This window comes from Ranitomeya variabilis, chromosome 4, assembly GCF_051348905.1.
Source record: "Ranitomeya variabilis isolate aRanVar5 chromosome 4, aRanVar5.hap1, whole genome shotgun sequence".
Lineage (NCBI taxonomy): Eukaryota > Metazoa > Chordata > Amphibia > Anura > Dendrobatidae > Ranitomeya > Ranitomeya variabilis.
This window is the reverse complement of record NC_135235.1, coordinates 529,940,879-529,960,838: the sequence shown is the minus strand read 5'-3', so window position 1 is coordinate 529,960,838 and position 19,960 is coordinate 529,940,879. Positions and strand designations below refer to the sequence as shown.

Below are 19,960 nucleotides of genomic sequence, written 5' to 3'. Positions count from 1 at the left end.
TCATGTTGTCACTACATTAGGCTGTGCTCTCACCCTTCCTGAGCAGCTGCCAATTAGCCTCTTAGGGTATGTGTCCACGATCAGGATGGCCGGCGGTACAGTCGGAGCAGCAAAGCCGCTCGGCGATAAGCCCCTCCCCCTTCTGGGACGCGATGATGCCGGATGTGTTCATTGTACACATCCGGGATCATCGCACCCCTCGCATAGGGCCCTGTGTTATTCCTTGTGGCGCCGCAGCGTCGCCGCAAGGAACACGGACATGCTGGGTTCTGAAAAGACGCGCAGCATGTCCAGAGTCGCAGGGCCGCCGCATGCGTGTTTCCACGCATAGTGGACACGGGATTTCAAAAAATCCCCTCCACTATGCTGGAACATCTGGACGCTGCGTGTTTGACGCTGTGGCCCCACGCAGCGTCAAACACGCAGCGTTTCCTGACCGTGGACACGTACCCTTAGCGAGGCTTTTCTGATTTTTCTGGACAGTACCGCATGCTGAGGTAGATCGTGCATAGGTGATAAACTTGATCCAGCAATGGGTGTACCAAATCCCACACAATTTGCCCCCTCACTCCCCAGGACATGTTTTGAAATTGTGTCTCCCCTTAACCCCTTCACGACCTTGCCCTTTTCCGTTTTTGCGTTCTCGTTTTTCGCTCCCCTCCTTCCCAGAGCCATAACTTTTTTATTTTTCCATCAATATGGCCATGTGAGAGCTTGCTTTTTGTGGGACAAGTTGCACTTTTGAACGACATCATTGGTTTTAGCATGTCGTGTACTAGAAAACGGGAACAAAATTCCAATGCGGTGAAATTGCAAAAAAAGTGCAATCCCAAACTTGTTTTTTGTTTGGCTTTTTTGCTAGGTTCACTAAATGCTAAAACTGACCTACCATTATGATTCTTCAGGTCATTACGAGTTCATAGACACCAAACATGTCTAGGTTACGGTTTATCTAAGTGGTAAAATAAATTCCAAACTTTGCTAAAAAAAAAATTAAAAAAAATTGCGCAATTTTCCAATACCTGTAGCGTCTCAATTTTTCGTGATCTGGGGTCAGGTGAGGGCTTATTTTTTATGTGCCGAGCTGGCGTTTTTAATGATACCATTTTGGTGCAGATACGTTCTTTTGATCGCCTGTTATTGCATTTTAATGCAATGTCGTGGCGACCAAAAAAAGGAATTCTGACATTTCAAATTTTTTTCTCGCTACGCTGTTTAGCGATCAGGTTAATCCTTTTTTTTTTTTTATAGATCGGGCAATTCTAAATGCGGCGATACCAAATATGTGTAGGTTTGATTTTTTTTAATTGTTTTATTTTAAATGGGGCGAAAGGGGGCTGATTTAACCCCTTTCTGACCTCGGACGGGATAGTGCGTCCGAGGTCAGAACCCCCGCTTTGATGCGGGCTCCGGCGGTGAGCCTGCATCAAAGCCGGGACATGTCAGCTGTTTTGAACAGCTGACATGTGCCCGCAATAGCGGTGGGATAAATTGCGATTCACCCGCCGCTATTAACTAGTTAAATGCCGCTGTCAAACGCTGACAGCGGCATTTAACCGGCGCTTCCGACCGGAAATGAGCGTATCACTGACCCCCGTCACATGATCGGGGGTCAGCGATGCTTCTGCAGAGTAACTGATGCCGGTTTGCTGTGAGCGCCACCCTGTGGTCGGCGCTCATAGCACACCTGCATTTCTGCTGCGTAGCCCATGGAGGCTGTTGAAGCATGGCAAAAGTTAAAAAAAAGTAAAAAAAAGTGAAAAAAATAAAAAAATATAAAAGTTTAAATCACCCCCTTTCGCCCCATTCAAAATAAATCAATAAAAAAAAAAAATCAAACCTACACATATTTGGTATTGCCGAGTTCAGAATCTCCCGATCTATCAATAAAAAAAAGCATTAACCTGATCACTAAACGGCGTAGCGGAAAAAAAATTCGAAACGCCAAAATTACTTTTTTTTTTTTAAATGGGTGGCACGGTGGCGCAGTGGTTAGCACAGCAGCCTTGCAGCACTGGAGTCCTAGGTTCTAATCCCACCTTGGACAACATCTGCAAAGAGTTTGTATGTTCTCTCTGTGTTTGCGTGGGTTTCCTCTGGGTACTCCGGTTTCCTCCCACATTCCAAAGACATACTGATAGGTAATTTAGATTGTGAGCCCCATCGGGGACAGCGATGATAATGTGTGCAAACTGTAAAGCGCTGCGTAATATGTTAGCGCTATATAAAAATAAAGATTATTATTATTTATTATTAAATGCAATAATGGGCGATCAAAAAAATGTATCTGCACCAATATGGTATCATTAAAAACGCCAGCTCGGCACGCAAAAAATAAGCCCTCAACCGACCCCAGATCATGAAAAATTGAGACGCTGCGGGTATCGGAAAATGGCGCAATTTTTTATTTATTTTTTTAGCAAAGTTTGGAATTTTTTTCACCACTTAGATAAAAAATAACCCAGTCATGTTAGGTGTCTATGAACTCGTACTGACCTGGAGAATCATAATGGCAGGTCAGTTTTAGCATTTAGTGAACCTAGCAGAAAAGCCAAGCAAAAAACAAGTGTGGGATTGCACTTTTTTGCAATTTCACCGCACTTGTAATTTTTTTTTTCCCGTTTTCTAGTACACGACATGCTAAAACCAATGGTGTCGTTCAAAAGTACAACTTGTTTCACAAAAATTAAGCCCTCACATGGCCATATTGACGGAAAAATAAAAAAGTTATGGCTCTGGGAAGGAGGGGAGAGAAAAACAAACACGGAAAAACGGAAAATCCCAAGGTCATGAAGGGGTTAAACTTATATTATTATTTTTTTCATATTTTTTTAAACTTTCTTTTTTTAATTTTGTCATGCTTCAATAGCCTCCATGGGAGGCTAGAAGCTGGCACAACTCGATCGGGTCAGCTACATGGGAGCGATCATCACCAAGCGAAACGGTCGACTGAGCAAACAATAGCATAGGCACTCCTAGGCCCATGTAATGGCCAGGCACTCCTCCACTATGCTATAATTTTTGTCGACCTACTCAGGTCGGTGACCGAATGTTCTTCTCCGTTCACCTCCTGCAACAGAGCTGCTCCTAGGCCAACGTTAGACCTCCTGATGAAACTGCAGAGGCGGTGAAACGCGCATCGAGGTGCGTCCCAGCAGACCGTATACCCCATTTACTATGACCACAGGTAATTACAGTCTATGACTCTTTGCTGCATTAGTGCATATTTTCCAGGTTAGGTTCCAGGATCTACGGGCATGATGCCTTTGTTATTTTGATTTACCATTCAGCATTTCAACCTCCTACCCGGACTGTGTAACATGGTTTTTTACCTTATATTTAGAGCACTTTTTAGTGACATATATTAACTATTGGGGAATGGTGATCTACCTGTTATTGTTGATATGCATTTAATTGCAGGTGGGGTCTCTTTTTGATATTTGTACACCTATGTTGTCATTTATATTAATATACAGATATTAGGGACTTTGTACCAGACATATCTGATGGATAATTAATATCAGCAATAGTAATTATTGATATGTTGGTTTGTCCCCTAGGGGTACGGGTCTGCTTTCTAGTCCTTTTGTCTTCTGTCCTTAATAATTTTTTCTTTATTATTGTACTTTAATTTTCTAATAAAATTTGATATTTTTCATATATTTATGATCTTTTGCTCCTTCATTGTTTTTGCTATTTGCATAAAACGTTAGATGCATGTCTGCACGATGAAGAGTTTCTGGAAGTTGGGGCTAAGGAGGATGGGCCTGAGGGCTCCACCGGACCATGACCGACTTCTTTCCCTTTAGGAGATCGGTTAGGCGTGTTGTTCTCCCAGAGAAATAAGGTATAAACCTTCGGTAATACCCAATGATGCCGAGAAACGCTCTCACCTGTTTGGTGGTAACAGGTCGGGGCCAGTTTTGCATGGCCTCGATTTTACAGTGGGGGAAATAAGTATTTGACCATTAAGAGAGCTGGCTCCTACAGACCAGTTAGATGCTCCTAATCAACTTGTTACCTGCATTAAAGATAGCTGTCTTAGATAATCACCTTTATAAAAAGACTCTTGTCCACAGACTCAATTAGTCGCTCAAACTCTAACCTCTACAACATGGGCAAGACCAAAGAGCTTTATAAGGATGTCAGGGACAAGATCATAGACCTGCACAAAGCTGGAATGGGCTACAAAACCTTAAGTAAGACACTGGGTGAGAAGGAGACAACTGTTGGTGCAATAGTAAGAAAATGGAAGAAATACAAAATGACTGTCAATTGACATCGATCTGGGGCACCATGCAAAATCTCACCTCATGGGGTATCCTTGATCATGAGGAAGGTGAGATATCAGCCTAAAACTACACAGGGAACTTGTTAATGATCTCAAGGCAGCTGGGACTATAGTCACCAAGAAAAGCATTGCTAACACATTAGGTCGTAAAGGTTTAAAATCCTGCAGTGCCCACAAAGTCCCCCTGCTAAAGAAGCACATGTGCAGGCCCGTCTGAAGTTTGCCAATGAACACCTGGATGATTCTGGGAGTGAATGGGAGAAGGTGCTGTGGTCATAAGAGACAAAAATTGAGGTCTTTGGCATTAACTCAACTCACTGCGTTTGGAGGAAGAGAAATGCTGCCTATGACCCAAAGAACACCACCCCCACTGTCAAGCATGGATGTGGAAACATTATGTTTTGGGGGTGTTTCTCTGCTAAGGGCAGAGGACTACTTCACCGCATCAATGGGAGAATGGATGGAGCCATGTACCGTAAAATCCTGAGTGACAACCTCCTTCCCTCCACCAGGACATTAAAAATGGGTTGTGGCTGGGTCTTCCAGCAAGACAATGACCCAAAACATACAGCCAAGGCGACAAAGGAGTCCCTAGCAGCTCCAGTCCTGAGCCTGTCACTTGTCACTGCTCAGCACTCACTGACTCTAAGGCTGCCGTCACACTAGCAGTATTTGGTCAGTATTTTACATCGGTATTTGTAAGCCAAAACCAGGAGTGGGTGATAAATGCAAAAGTGGTGCATATGTTTCTATTATACTTTTCCTCTAATTGTTCCACTCCTGGTTTTGGCTTACAAATACTGATGTAAAATATTGACCATATGCTGCTAGCGTGATGGCAGCCTAACACTTCCTGCTCCTGAAACAAGCTCTCAGATCCCCCCTCCCAAACTGGGCTGGCCATTACAGTTAACCCTGTCTAAGCTAACTGAACCCCCAGTGAGTATTACACTTTTATAACATACATAAACATCAAATACATTTAACTTGCCCTGTTACTGTGGTTTTGTGCTGGTGGGGCGGCACAGTCTGGAGTCATGGGGACTCAGTCTTGCAGCATGGGCGCTGTGAGGCACCAGGCCTTCTGCTCTGCCATTGGAGTGCCTCTGTGGCGGTGGTTGGCTCGCATCTCCGCTCCGTTGGGGCAATGCGGACTCCTTTCATTTGGTGTTGGTGTTGTGTGGCGGCCATTGTTGCTGTGGTTTTGTGCTGATGGTGCGGCGCGGTCTGGAGACACCAGGCCGTCTGCGCTGCCGCTGCATTGCCTCTGTGTCGGTGGCCGGCGCACGGTTCTGCTCCGTTAGGGCGATAGGGACCCACTAAGAGGTTCCCCATGAACTAGCAGTGGACTTCATACAATCTAATCAGAACGTTAAACTAAGAACCTCATGTTCAGTTACATATAAATTTTTGCATAGCGGCTTTAGATCAACGTATGATTTTTGGAGGTGCGATTCATGCTCTTTGTTTTTGGTAAATACATTTAACCCTTTACAGTGTCAGGGAGCAGACCATCAGCCCCACCACTCCTACCTGATGATCCCAATACCCAGAGCCTTTTGCCAAGACAGTCCCAGGGGCTGCTCATTGAGACTAAGGTATCTGTTTCTAGTACTTACAGCAGGGCGTTACCTTTTCCTAAGGTCCCCCTCTTCTGCTGGACTATATTTTTCCCAGACTTTCCAGCACAAAGCCTACTCGACACTATGCTACTTCAACACTTCTTTTTATATGCATAAACTTTAAACACAACAACATAGCAGTATTAACCCCTTAATGACCGCTAATACGTCTTTTAACTGACCTGAGATATTAATTAATAGCCTCGCCATACAGGTGACAATCCAGCAGGTGTCGGCTGTACACTGTAGCTGGCAATTTGCTGTATCAGCCACGATCAGTGTTGGCACCGACCATATCTGTTTAACCCCTTAGAGTACTGTCACACTCTGCGACTTTCCAACGATCACGACCAGCGATACGACCTGGCCGTGATCGTTGGAAAGTCGTTGTGTGGTCGCTGGAGAGCTGTCACACAGACCACTCTCCAGCGACCAACGATGCCGAGGTCCCGGGTAACCAGGGTAAACATCGGGTTACTAAGCGCAGGGCCGCGCTTAGTAACCCGATGTTTACCGTGGTTACCAGCGTAAAAGTAAAAAAAAAAAAACGTACATACTCACATTCCGGTGTCCTTCAGGTCCCTTGCCGTCTGCTTCCCGCTCTGACTGAGTGCCGCCGTAAAGTGAAAGCAGATCACAGCGGTGACGTCGCCGCTGTGATCTGCTCTCACTTTCCGGCCGGCAGTCAGTCAGAGCGGGAAGCAGACGGCAAGGGACCTGAAGGACACCGGAATGTGAGTATGTACGGTTTGTTTTTTTTTACTTTTACGCTGGTAACCACGGTAAACATCGGGTTACTAAGCGCGATCCTGCGCTTAGTAACCCGATGTTTACCCTGGTTACAAGCGAACGCATCGCTGGATCGCTGTCACACACAACGATCCAGCGATGACAGCGGGAGATCCAGCGACGAAAGAAAGTTTCAAACGATCTGCTACGACGTATGATTCTCAGCAGGGTCCCTGATCGCTGCTGCGTGTCAGACACAGCGATATCGTATGGATATCGCTGGAACGTCACGGATCGTACCGTCGTAGCGACAAAAGTGCCACTGTGAGACAGTACCCTTAGATGCTGCTTTCAATAATGACTACATCATATAAATGGTTAACAGAGTGTGGGGGCTTCCTCTTTATCCCACTTGGTGCCCTCAGATCATGATTGTGTGGTCCTGAGTTTGCCATGGTAATTCACGACCAAATAGCGGCCTTATAGTCTGACGGCTGTTGTAACCTGTCCAGAAGTTAGTGGCATTTAGATGGTAAAAATACACATTTTCATTTCTGTCATACCAGATTGCATTAATTCCTGAAAATCACCTGAAGGGTTAATAAACTACCTGACTGCAGTTTTCAATATGCCAGGGGGTGCGGTTTTTAAAATGGTATCACTTTTTGGGGTTTCCCAATATATGGGACCTTTAAAGTCACTTCAAACATGGATACGTCCCTAAAAAAATAAATTTTGTAAATTTCCTTGTAAAAATGAAAAACTACTGCTACATTTTTAAACCTCGTAAAATGCTAACAAAATAAAAGAACATTTTACCAACGGTGCTGATGTAAAGCAGACATGTGGGAAATGTTATTTATTAATGTTTTGCTGTGGCATGACTATCTGGATTAAAGGGATAATCATTCAAAGTTTGAAAATTGATAATTCTTTAACATTTTTCTCAAATTTCTGATATTTTTTATAAAAAAAACACAAAACATATTGACCTAAATTTACCACTATCATTAAGTATAACGTGTCACAAAAAAACAGTCTCAAAATCACTGGAATTTGTTGAAGCATTCCAGAGTTATTACCACAAAGTGACACTGATCAGATTTCAAAAATTTGGCTCCGTCACTAAGGGGTTAACATACTTGACACAACGTCTTCTTGAGGGGGGACAGGGCTCCTATCCACCCTCTCACACAATGGTGCAGGGAGACGCAAGCGCAGTGCCGGGCAGTGGGGAAGCAGTAGGCTTAATTCACGGTTTTCTGCTGACTGCATCACTGATCCCACAACTTTGGCGCTGCCAGACACCTTCGCTTTATAAGACACACTGTGTTTTTACCCCCCATTTTTTGGGAAAAAGTCCGCCTTATATAGTGAAAAATATGGTAGTATGATGTCCTCACAAATATAGTATGAAGGCCCCACTGACCCATATATATAGTATGATGACCTCACTGCCCAACATATATAGTATGATGGCCTCACTGCCCCACATATATAGCATGATGGCCTCACTGCCATACATACTGTATATATATTATGATGGTCCCATTGCCCAATATATATGTTATTTTCTGATAATATAAAAAGATTATACTCACCTAATCCTGAGTCCCAACACCTCTGCCTCCGTCTCATTGTCTATAGCTGGCTTTTTAGAGGCCGCCATGAAGGGCATTAATGCCCTGAATGGCATATGAGCAGAGGGGGCCCGCATCGGGCCCCATCTCTTCTGCTCATCGGGCCCCAGCGGCAGCCTTCTGCCGGTGCAGTAATTGAACCTGTGTCCAAGAGGCAGGTTCAGTTAAACTCTATTACTGTGCGGGCCCAATCAGATGCTGGCAGCTGACGTCAGCGCACACGTCTCTGGCGTATGATGTCATTGTCATTCGCCGGCGAGTGCGCGCTTTAACTGCATGGATGGAACATCGCCGCAGGAGCGTGGCCAGGTAAGGAGAACGTTTTTTTTTTCATTTTTATTGAAAGTGGCACGGGGCAGGATGGAAGACATGGGGGCCGGATGGGAGATACGGGGCAGGATGGGAGACACAAGGGGAAAAATGGAGACACAGGGAAAGAATGGAGATACAGGGGGAAGAATGGAGACATGGGGCAGGATGGAGACACAGGGGGACGAATGGAGATACAGGGGGAAGAATGGAGACACGGGGCAGGATCGGAACACAGGGGGCAGGATGGAGACACGGGGAAGAATGGAGATACAGGGAGAAGAATGGAGATACAGGGGGAAGAATGGAGACATGGGGCAGGATGGAAACACAGGGGGCAGGATGGAGACACGGGGAAGAATGGAGATACAGGGGGAAGAATGGAGACACGGGGCAGGATCGGAACACAGGGGGCAGGATGGAGACACGGGGAAGAATGGAGATACAGGGAGAAGAATGGAGATACAGGGGGAAGAATGGAGACACGGGGCAGGATGGAAACACAGGGGGCAGGATGGAGACACGGGGAAGAATGAAGATACAGGGGGAATAAAGGAGACACGGGGCAGGATGGGAGACATGGGGGCAGGATGGGAGACATGGGGGCAGGATGGGAGACACAGGTCTGTTCTGGATGAAGATGAAAAGCAAAGATGAAGGACTTCACCTAGAGACATCATTGGTGGGTCAGTGTGTTACTTGTACACTGACACTATACACTGAATACTATATACGGCGGCCCTGTGTACAATGTCACCAGTGATCACTATATTACCTTTACACTGGCACTATATACAGAGCTCCTGTGTATAATGTCATTGATCACTGTCTAGCCTGTACAATATATACAGCACTCGTGTGTATAATGTCACTGTTGATCACTGTATTACCTGTACACTGATACTGTATAGAGAGCTCCTGTGTATAATGTCACCTGGATCACTGTATTACCTGTACACTATACATTGTAAATAGAGCTCATGTGTATAATGTCACCGGTGATCACTGTATTACCTGCACAGAGACACTGCATACTAAGTACAGATCTCCTGTGCATAATGGCACTTATGGTGATATTAGTATTGTGTTTTTTTTATTAATGATCAGTATTTTAGTATTCAGTCACTATGTGGTGGTAATATGTTGTCCGGCCATGGTGTGGCGGTATTTGTTCCTTGTATGTGGTATTATTGGTCACTATGTTGTGGCAATATGTGATCTGGACATGGTGCGGTGGTATTTGTCCCTTGTATGCGATGTTATTGGTCATTTAAAAAATTGAAAAGTAAATAAAAATATACCTAAATTGTATTGGATATTTTAACAAATGATTAATAGGATAGAGTAGACTAGAGCTCAGCCAAAAGAGTCTACCTTGTCGTGGTGGCGGCTTAAAAAAATCTTTTGGCCAAAACAAAAGCTGCCGGCTATATGTGTGATCTGGTGATGGGAACTGTTAGTGTGTGATTGGTGAGAAGTGGAGTTTTTCCAAGAGACAGCGGTGGGGCTGTGGACAGTTCGAGGGGTGGAGCGTGGAGACGGGGCTGGGGTGGAGCCTGGACGGAGTCTCAAGGGGGCCCAAAAATTTTTGCCAGTATGGGACACCCGAAATTCCTAGTGGCAGCCCTGTGCAATGGCATATTCGAGCCTCCCGTGTGGGTACAATGACGTTTCATAAACAGCAGGCTTATAGAGGTCTGCAGCTTAGCAGACAGACAGTGATCGTGCAGGGATCTTGTGTCTCGCTGCTCTATCACAGGATTGAACTGTTTCGGCGTCATGCTGATGCTGACACAATTCAATGTGGCGGATGCCAGAGATCCAGAGCTCCGGGCCAGCCAAGAAGTTTGTGGCCAGAGCCCCCAGGTCTTTACTCTAGTGATGCCCCTGTCCCACATTATGTTGCTCTCAGATGAGATAGCAAAAACCTGCTGAGAGATTCCCTTTAACCACTGGTCTAGCTTTTATTGTGATGGCTTTAGATATAGTCTCTGTGATATGCAACCATGGTTCCATCTGCGGGAAGTGATGATTTGTAGTCCCATTTCCCAGGTTTAGACCACTATGTGGAGGAGGGAGCTAACACCCTGACACAAGTCGTCCTCTCCTCCTCACAAGACCTTTGAGCAGCAAAGCAGAAACGAAACTTAGCAAACAGCAATGACATGAAAACTGAAACTAATCTGTATTGGAAAGCAGTGTTGGGGATTTGCATACACAGCCATTAGGAAGGCGGCCCTGGAACTGCTTTCTATGTGCATTCTGCACAGAGTTTACATCCTGAAGGAAACACATAGTGACTGGACTTGAAGTGGTATGTTCAATATTAGATAAGAAATCTTGCTTAAAAAAATGCAATTTTATTCAGTTTATGATGAATATTACTGAAGCATGCAATGTTTTGTGCCAATTTCTTTTGAGTAAAACTATAGGTTTTGTACCACTTTAACTGCTTTCTTTGATCCCACAGAAGAATAAAACATTTTAACATGTAAAAAAAAAAATGCAATTGAGTTTTTATATACATGCTTGCATTGAGTACAAATGTAAAGATATATTTTCTGCTAAATAATTTTCTTCAATTTTGAGGTTTTTTTTTCTATTGAGTTAGTGATATTACCCAGCAGCCAATCTGAGTGAGCTATAGTCCCTGATCAGAGATAGCCATGTCCTAATACAGGTGTCAGGACTTGCCGAGAATTTCTACAAATCGCAGATTACTAGAGTAGAAAAAAAGATTGACAGTTTTTTTAGTAATAAACTGGTTGTTCAGCTAACACCCCGAAAAGTCACCTGTTGATGTTGGCCTTAGGCACTATATGCACATTTTTTTTCTAGGAATGCAATAACATCGCCAAGTAGATGTCACGTGTCCATGTAGAAGCTGTTTTATTCCAGGACAATACTATGCATTTTGAAGGCAGTCTGTTCCTTTATCAGGTACCACGTCAGGTATTTACATATGCCAAAGTCTAGCGAAAATTCCTAGGAGAAGCTCTTGTACGGCTGCCAATAGAATTAGAGGCGTTGCTGAGTCTGAATATAGAATCATATTTCTCATAATGCATGTTTTATATTGTTCTCAGAGGATACACAAGGCAAAGCTGCCTTAGTACAGCAGATAACCAAAAGCGTTCTAACCATGGATTCTACAGTGGACACCCATCTCAAAGTTTCAGAGGAGGATAACCAGGTACCATTTCTCAGTTTACTAATATTCTACATCAAATTATACTTTCTTTACTGTGTAAAGAAAATATCTCGGGCATGCAAAATTAACTCTTACCATTTAACACAACAAAACCATTGAATTTGTATTGTCAGGTGGTGAGATCAAATACATATACATACGGTGTGTGTATATATAATATACATATATTAGAGAGCAGTGACGTAACTAGAGTCTATTGGTCCCCAATGCAAAATTTGGACCCAGGCCCTCATCTGCATGTTGGTCAGATGTATTGGCCCTTGTAGCAATCTAGATCCTACAATGACATACATGTCTCCCCCCCCCCCCCCCCCATAATGTAGTAATGTCCACATCCTGTGCTAGTGTCCTTCATCCTGAGCTCCTTCCTGGTATAATGTCCCCATTCCCCATCCAGTAATAATGTCCCCCATCCTTTAATTATGTTCCAAGTTCTACTGCTTTTCTCTAGCGTATTAAAGAAAAACATTCTTCTCACCCCCAGCTCCCACGACATATGGCGTCCCTTTCTGTAGACTACGCGGGAGTCAGCAGCTGACTTCGACGTACCTGCAATGGGCAACATCACTTCTATGGGGCGACGTCACTGTTGCAGTTGCATGTGACTGGCAGGCTGACGTAAGGTGATGGCCTCAGATTGGCCTATGGTGTGTATTGTGGCACAGAGACCAAGCGTGTCTCTGGGCAACAATAAATTTTAGCTGGGCACATTTCAGCTGAGATATGCACTGGGGTCAGCAGGCCCCCCATCGTATATATATACTGCAGGAAGTTAGGATCATGCCCGGTAGGTACGATTGGCTAATAACAGAGACAGTGACACCATATTTACAGTTCATAAACAAGACTACCAAATGACTAATGAAACAGCCTTTTCCATTTTAGGTAAAACTGAAATTAAAAGGGTTTTCCACTGCTGTACAACCCCTCCTCAAAGAGGCTATCCAGTGAGAACAATGTATCACCTATCCCCAAGATAGGTGATATCTCATAGATTAGGCCTGTTGGAACTGCACCAATCATCAGAAAAGGGCAATTGTATACCCTTAAGGTCCCCTTCAAACATCCGTATAATACCGCTACCGGGAAAAAAAAAGTACCGGTGTCATCATGTCATCAGTGTTTTGGATCAGCGTGACATACATTTTTTTCCAGTAATTCCAAAGCTTCTCCTATACTTTGCAATGTTAAACACTGAGAGCACATGGATGCCATGAGTGTGCTGTACGTTGTTTATGCAGACCCATAGACTTGGATTGGTCCTTGTCAGCTGTGCTGTGGGTAAAAAACTGACATATTTCCGTATGGTTTGCACTGACACAGTACTTGCAAACACGAACATGTGGGCAGCACCATAGATTATAATGAGTACGTGTGTCATCCGTGAAAAAAAACAGATGCCACACGTACTGCAAACCTGGACATGTGAAGTAGGCCTAAAACAGAGCAGTGATGCAGATGGTCAACCACCTCTTCATTCATTCCCTATGGATTTGCTCTGCACTGCACTTGTCTTTTTCCGGCAACCCTATAAAAAAATAAATGGAGTGGTTGATTGGCATCCAATCCACTGCTCCATTTTGTAACGGTTATATAAGTTCACCCCCAGGGATATAAATGACCAGACCCTTGTTCTAGAACAAAAAAACAAGTGTAATAGCTTGTTCCAAAGTCAAAACATCCATTCTGGTTGCTGTAAATGGAAGAATATTATATGTTTTTTTCCAATAGACCTTTTTGTGGATACAGACAGGGCTGTCACCAGGGCCACAAACTGGAAAAATGCCGCAGCTCCACCTCTCAAACCTTCCACGTCCCACCGCCCACTCTTTGAAAAACTCAACTTCTGCACCACATCCTCATCAATCTTGCATTAACATTTGTCATTGAACACCATATCACATACATAGCCAGCAGCTTTTGTTTTGGACAAAATATTTTTTTAAGCTGCCGCAACAAGGTGGACTCTTTTGGCTGGGCCCTACTCTACTCTAATCTATTAAAAACTTCTTAAAATACCCAATACTCTTTTTAGGTATATTTATTTATTTTTTGTTAAGGGAATGTATCACATACATTTTTTAAAATGATCAACAATACCACATGCATGGGACAAATACCGCCACACCATGTCCAGACCACATATTACCACCACACTGTGACTGAATAATACCACATACAAGGAACAAATACCGCCACACCATGACTAGATCACATAGTGACCGAATAATACCACATACAAGGGATAAATACCATCACAACATGACCATACCACATAGCAACCGAATTATATCACAAACAAGGAACAAAAACCGCCACACCATGACCGATCACATATTACCACCACATAGTGACTGAATAGTACAATACCGATCATTAATAAAAAACCACAATATTTCTATTACCATAAGTGCCATTATACACATGAGCTATTTACATAGTATACAGTGTATAGTGTCAGCGTACAGATAATAGTGACTCATCAGTTACATTATACACATGAGCTCTGTATATAGTGTACAGGTAATATAGTGATCACCAGTGACATTACACACAGGAGCTCTGTATTTAGTGTCAGTGTACAGGAATCACCAGTGACATTATACACAGAAGCTCTGCATACAGTGTCAGTGTACAGGTAATACTGGGATCACCAGTGACATTATACACAGGAGCTCTGCATATAGTGTCAGTCTACAGGTAATACAGTGACTCACCAGTGACATTATGCACAGGAGCTCTTCTGGCCAGGACTCATTTCTGCAGAAAATAACACACAGTTATTCTGAGCACCGCTTCCAGAGCACATTCCTCACTTTTTCCCCAACTTTTACACTATGCAGCTGAATATAGATGTGCACCTACCATTAATATATAATTAGTTATTATGCAACCCACCATTCCAAATATAAATTGTAATCCACCACTGTGCCCCCACTAACAATAGATACTTTCCCCACCAAATATATAAATTAGCCGCTGTAGTTTCCCCCAATACAATACCAGTCACATTCCTGCATACTCAACGCACCCCACTCTGTACTTCCCACACCTCTGATTATTTTAACATGCCCCCCTCCACCCCAATTCATTGTCATGTTCTCTCTCTCTCCCACCCCCACCCTCAATTTATCATCAGTTGCTCTTCCCCATACTCAGTACATCATTTACTTTCCCTCTCCCCTACTCTCAATTTATCATTATTTGCTGCCACACCACCCAATTCATCACATATGCTGTCCCACACCCTCCACCCGCAATTCATCATTTACTGTCCCCATCCCCCTGTCTCAATACATCGTTTACTCTTCCCATCCTCAATTCATTAACTTTTGCTGTTCCCCACCCTCAATTCAGCATTGGCTCTTAACAATTGACCCTCCTATAATTTGCTGTTCCCCACTAACCAGTTCCAAATCATAATCATTTGCTCTCCCCCTTTAATACAACATAATTTAGTCTCCACCACCTTCAATTCATCATCATTTGCTCTCCCCACCCCCACCTTCAATACACCATTTGCTCTCCCCACCCCAATTCATCATTATTCGCGCCCCCACCTCAATACATCATTTACTGTCCCCAGTTCCCCCATCAATAAAACATCATTTGCTCCTCTTCTGGTATCCTGGCACATGTACATGCCGGCGCTTACACGATGACATGATTGCATAGGCACCCTCACCAGCACTTTATAGAAGAGGCAGTGGGAGCTCCTCTGGCGCTGCGCTGGCATTCTGATTTGACAGGCATGAGATTCTCCATTAAGATCCATAAAGTACTGAAAGAAGCCCCAAGAGAGAATTAATGGATGGCAGGAGTTACTGTCAGACAGATACTAGCTGCTTTCCCAGAAACTAGAGACCTTGAGAAAACAAAGATTACACACAATTACTACACATTAAGGTTCTGAAGAATGGTCAAGTTTTAACCCCTTTACCCCCAAGGGTGGTTTGCATGTTAATAACCTGGCCAATTTTTGCAATTCTGACCACTGTCCCTTTATGAGGTTATAACTCTGGAACTGTTCAACAGATCCCGGTGATTCTGACATAGTTTTCTCGTGACATATTGTACTTCATGATAGTGGTAAAATTTCCTTGATATTACTTGAGTTTTTGTGAAAAAAAAAAACGGAAATTTGGCAAAAATTTCACAATTTTCAAACTTTGAATTTTCATGCCCTTAAATCACAGAGATATGTCACACAAGATACTTAATAAGTAACATTTCCCACATGTCTACTTTACATCAGCACAATTTTGGAACCAAATTTTTTTTGTTAGGGAGTTATAAGGGTTAAAAGTTGACCAGCAATTTCTAATTTTTACAACACCATTTTTTTTTTTTTAGGGACCACATCACATTTGAAGTCACTTTGAGGGGTCTATATGATAGAAAATACCCAAGTGTGACACCATTCTAAAAACTGCACCCCTCAAGGTGCTCAAAACCACATTCAAGAAGTTTATTAACCCTTCAGGTGGTTCACAGGAAGTTTTGGAATGTTTAAAAAAATAAAGCACCAGTAAAGTCTTGGAGACAGGAGTGGGAGGTTCTGATTATTGAGGATGCTAACCTAAGGTCATTAGCAGAGCGGAGGGCACGGGTAGGGTGGTAGACTGAGACCAGAGAGGAGATGAAGGGTGGTGCTGAGCCATGGAGTCCTTTGTGGATGAGGGTAGTAGTTTTGTACTGGATTCTGGAGTGGATGGGTAGCCAGTGTAATGACTGGCACAAGGTAGAGGCATCGGTGTAACGGTTGGTGAAGAATATGATCCTGGCAGCAGCATTCAGGACAGATTGGAGTGGGGAGAGTTTGGTAAGAGGGAGGCCGATTAGTAGAGAGTTACAATAGTCCAGATGAGAATGAATAAGTGAAACAGTAAGAGTTTTTGCAGAGTCGAAAGTAAGAAAAGGGCGAATTCTAGAAATGTTTTTGAGATGCAGATAAGAAGTGCGAGCCAGTGATCGGATGTGGGGGGTGAATGAAAGCTCGGAATCAAGTATGACCCCAAGGCAGCGGGCATGTTGCTTTGGAGTAATGGTGGAAGTGAACCACACACGGAGATGGCAATGTCAGGCAAAGGTAGGTTAGTTAAGGGAGAGAACACGAGGAGTTCAGTTTTTGACAGGATCAGTTTCAGATAGAGGGAGGACATGATGCTAGAGACAGTGGTAAGACAATCACTGGTGTTTTCAAAAAAGGTCGGCGTGATATCAGGAGAAGTGTATAATTGGGTGTCGTCAGCATAGAGATGGTACTGGAAACCAAATCTACTGATTGTTTGTCCAATAGGGACAGCATACAAAGAGAAGAGGAGGGAGCCTAGGACTGATCCTTGAGGAACCCCTACAATAAGGGGAAGGTGAGAGGAGGAGGAACCAGCAAAAGATACAGTGAAGGAGCTGTCAGAGAGATAGGAGGAGAACCAGGAGAGAACGGTGTCCTTGAGGCCGATGGAGCGGAGCATAGTGAGGAGGAGCTGATGATCCACAGTGTCGAATGCTGCGGAGATCCAAGAGAATTAGCATGGAGTAGTAACCATTAGATTTAGCTGTTAGTAGGTCATTAGAGACATTAGTGAGGGCAGTTTCAGTAGAGTGTAAAGAGCGGAAACCAGATTGAAGAAGGTCGAAAAGAGAGTTATCTGAGAGATAGCGGGTAAGACAGGAGTGGACCAGGTGTTCGAGGAGTTTAGAGATGAAGGGAAGATTAGAGACAGGTCTATAATTAGCAGCACAGTTTTGATCGAGGGATGGTTTTTTTAAGTAATGGATGTATGATGGCATGCTTAAATGAGGAGGGAAAAATACCGGAAGAGAGAGAAAGGTTGAATATTTTTGTTAGGTGAGAGGTGACAGCCGGGGAAAGGGACTGGAGAAGTGACGGAATGGGGTCACTGGTGCAGGTGGTCGGGCGAGAAGATGCAAGGAGCCTGATTACTTCTTCTTCTGTAACTGATTCAAAGTCAGAGAGTGAACTAGATGCAGTGGGGGAGGGAGGACAGTGCATGGTATGAAGGGATTGGGAGATAATTTCCTGTCGAATGTGGTCAATTTTTTCTTTGAAGTAATTGGCCAGATCGGAGACCCGTGGTTAGGGCCTGTACTCTTGGGAATGGAAAGTGTCAAAGAGATGTTTAGGGTTATTGGACAGTGAGTGTTATGATGGCCTGGTGGTTAGGAGCACCCAGAATGACCTGATGAGTAAATTGAAAAATCGGAACTAGCTCTGGGTAAGTGGGAACTCTGCTGACCGCAACCCTACTCCTATCACACACAACTAGAAATAGCCGTGGAGCGTACCTAACTCTCCCTAGACGCCTCTTCACAGCCTAAGAGCTAACTACACCTAAAGATAGAAATAGAAGCCTTACCTTGCCTCAGAGAAATTCCTGAAAGGTAAAGGCAGACCCCCACATATATTGACGGAGAGTTAAGAGGAAAGTCACAAACACAGGAATGAAACAGGTTTTAGCAAAGGAGGCCAGATTTCACTAAATAGTCAGAGGATAGAAAAGGGATCTATGCGGTCAGCACAAAAGACTACAAAAAACCACGCAGAGTAAGCAAAAGGACTCCCCACACCGACTCACGGTGTGGAGGTGCCACTCTGCACCCCAGAGCTTCCAGCTAGCAAGGGAACATCATGATAGCAAGCTGGACTAGAAATTAGCAGTAACAACAAAATGAACTAGCAAAAACTTAGCTTCTGCTGGAGTAGACAGGTCCTCAGAGAAGTCCAAGAGAGATCTAAACCAATACTGAAACAACGTCAGCTGGCATGAAGTAACGATCTGAATGGAGTTAAATAGGGAAGCAGCATAGCAATAAACGAGAGCAGCTGATAAAGTCAACCTCAGTGACCAGCAGTTCCGCTCGAAGCCACCAGAGGGAGTCCAAGAGCAGAACCAACCAAAGTACCATTCATGACCACAGGAGGGAGTCCGAGAACAGAATTCACAACAGTACCCCCCCTTGAGGAGGGGTCACCGAACCCTCACCAGGGCCCCCAGGCCGATCAGGACGAGCCAAATGAAAGGCACGAACTAAATCGGCAGCATGGACATCGGAGGCAAGAACCTAGGAATTATCCTCCTGACCATAGCCCTTCCACTTAACCAGGTACTGAAGCTTCCGTCTCGAAATACGAGAATCCAAAATTTTTTCCACCACATACTCCAAATCCCCCTCAACCAACACCGGAGCAGGAGGATCAACGGAGGGAACCATAGGCGCCACGTACCTCCGCAACAACGACCTATGGAACACATTATGGATGGCAAAAGAAGCTGGAAGGACCAAACGAAATGACACAGGGTTGAGAATTTAAGAAATCTTATAAGGACTAATGAAACGAGGCTTAAACTTAGGAGAAGAAACCTTCATAGGAACATAACGAGAAGACAACCAAACCAAATCCCCAACACGAAGTCGGGGACCAACACAACGACGGCGGTTAGCGAAACGTTGAGCCTTCTCCTGGGACAACGTCAGATTGTCCACTACGTGAGTCCAAATTTGCTGCAACCTGTCCACCACAGAATCCACACCAGGACAGTCAGAAGGCTCAACCTGCCCCGAAGAAAAACGAGGATGAAAACCAGAATTGCAAAAAAAAGGCGAAACCAAAGTAGCCGAACTAGCCCGATTATTAAGGGCGAACTCAGCCAATGGCAAGAAGGTCACCCAATCATCCTGATCAGCAGAAACAAAGCATCTCAGATAGGTTTCCAAAGTCTGGTTGGTTCGTTCGGTTTGGCCATTTGTCTGAGGATGGAAAGCAGAAGAAAAAGACAAATCAATGCCCATCTTAGCACAAAAGGACCGCCAAAACCTAGAGACAAACTGGGAACCTCTGTCCGACACAATGTTCTCCGGAATGCCATGCAAATGAACCACATGTTGAAAAAATAATGGCACCAAATCAGAGGAAGAAGGTAATTTAGGCAAGGGTACCAAATGGACCATTTTAGAAAAGCGATCACAAACCACCCAGATGACAGACATCCTTTGAGAGACAGGAAGATCTGAAATAAAATCCATGGAAACATACGTCCAAGGCCTCTTCGGGACTGGCAAGGGCAAAAGCAATCCACTGGCACGAGAACAGCAGGGCTTAGCCCGAGCACAAGTCCCACAGGACTGCACAAAA

At 44.1% G+C, this 19,960-nt stretch overlaps 1 protein-coding gene across 1 annotated transcript in view; it reads left to right on the top strand.

The window, feature by feature from the left end:
* LOC143765559 (E3 ubiquitin-protein ligase TRIM21-like) overlaps positions 1 to 19,960 on the top strand; it is a 74,145-nt gene that overhangs the window by 6,115 nt on the left and 48,070 nt on the right. The window contains exon 2 of the mRNA XM_077252358.1: positions 11,678 to 11,784. Within this exon, the coding sequence (XP_077108473.1) occupies positions 11,734 to 11,784 (51 nt within the window). The 5' untranslated portion in view covers positions 11,678 to 11,733. The remainder of the gene's footprint in view (positions 1 to 11,677; positions 11,785 to 19,960) is intronic.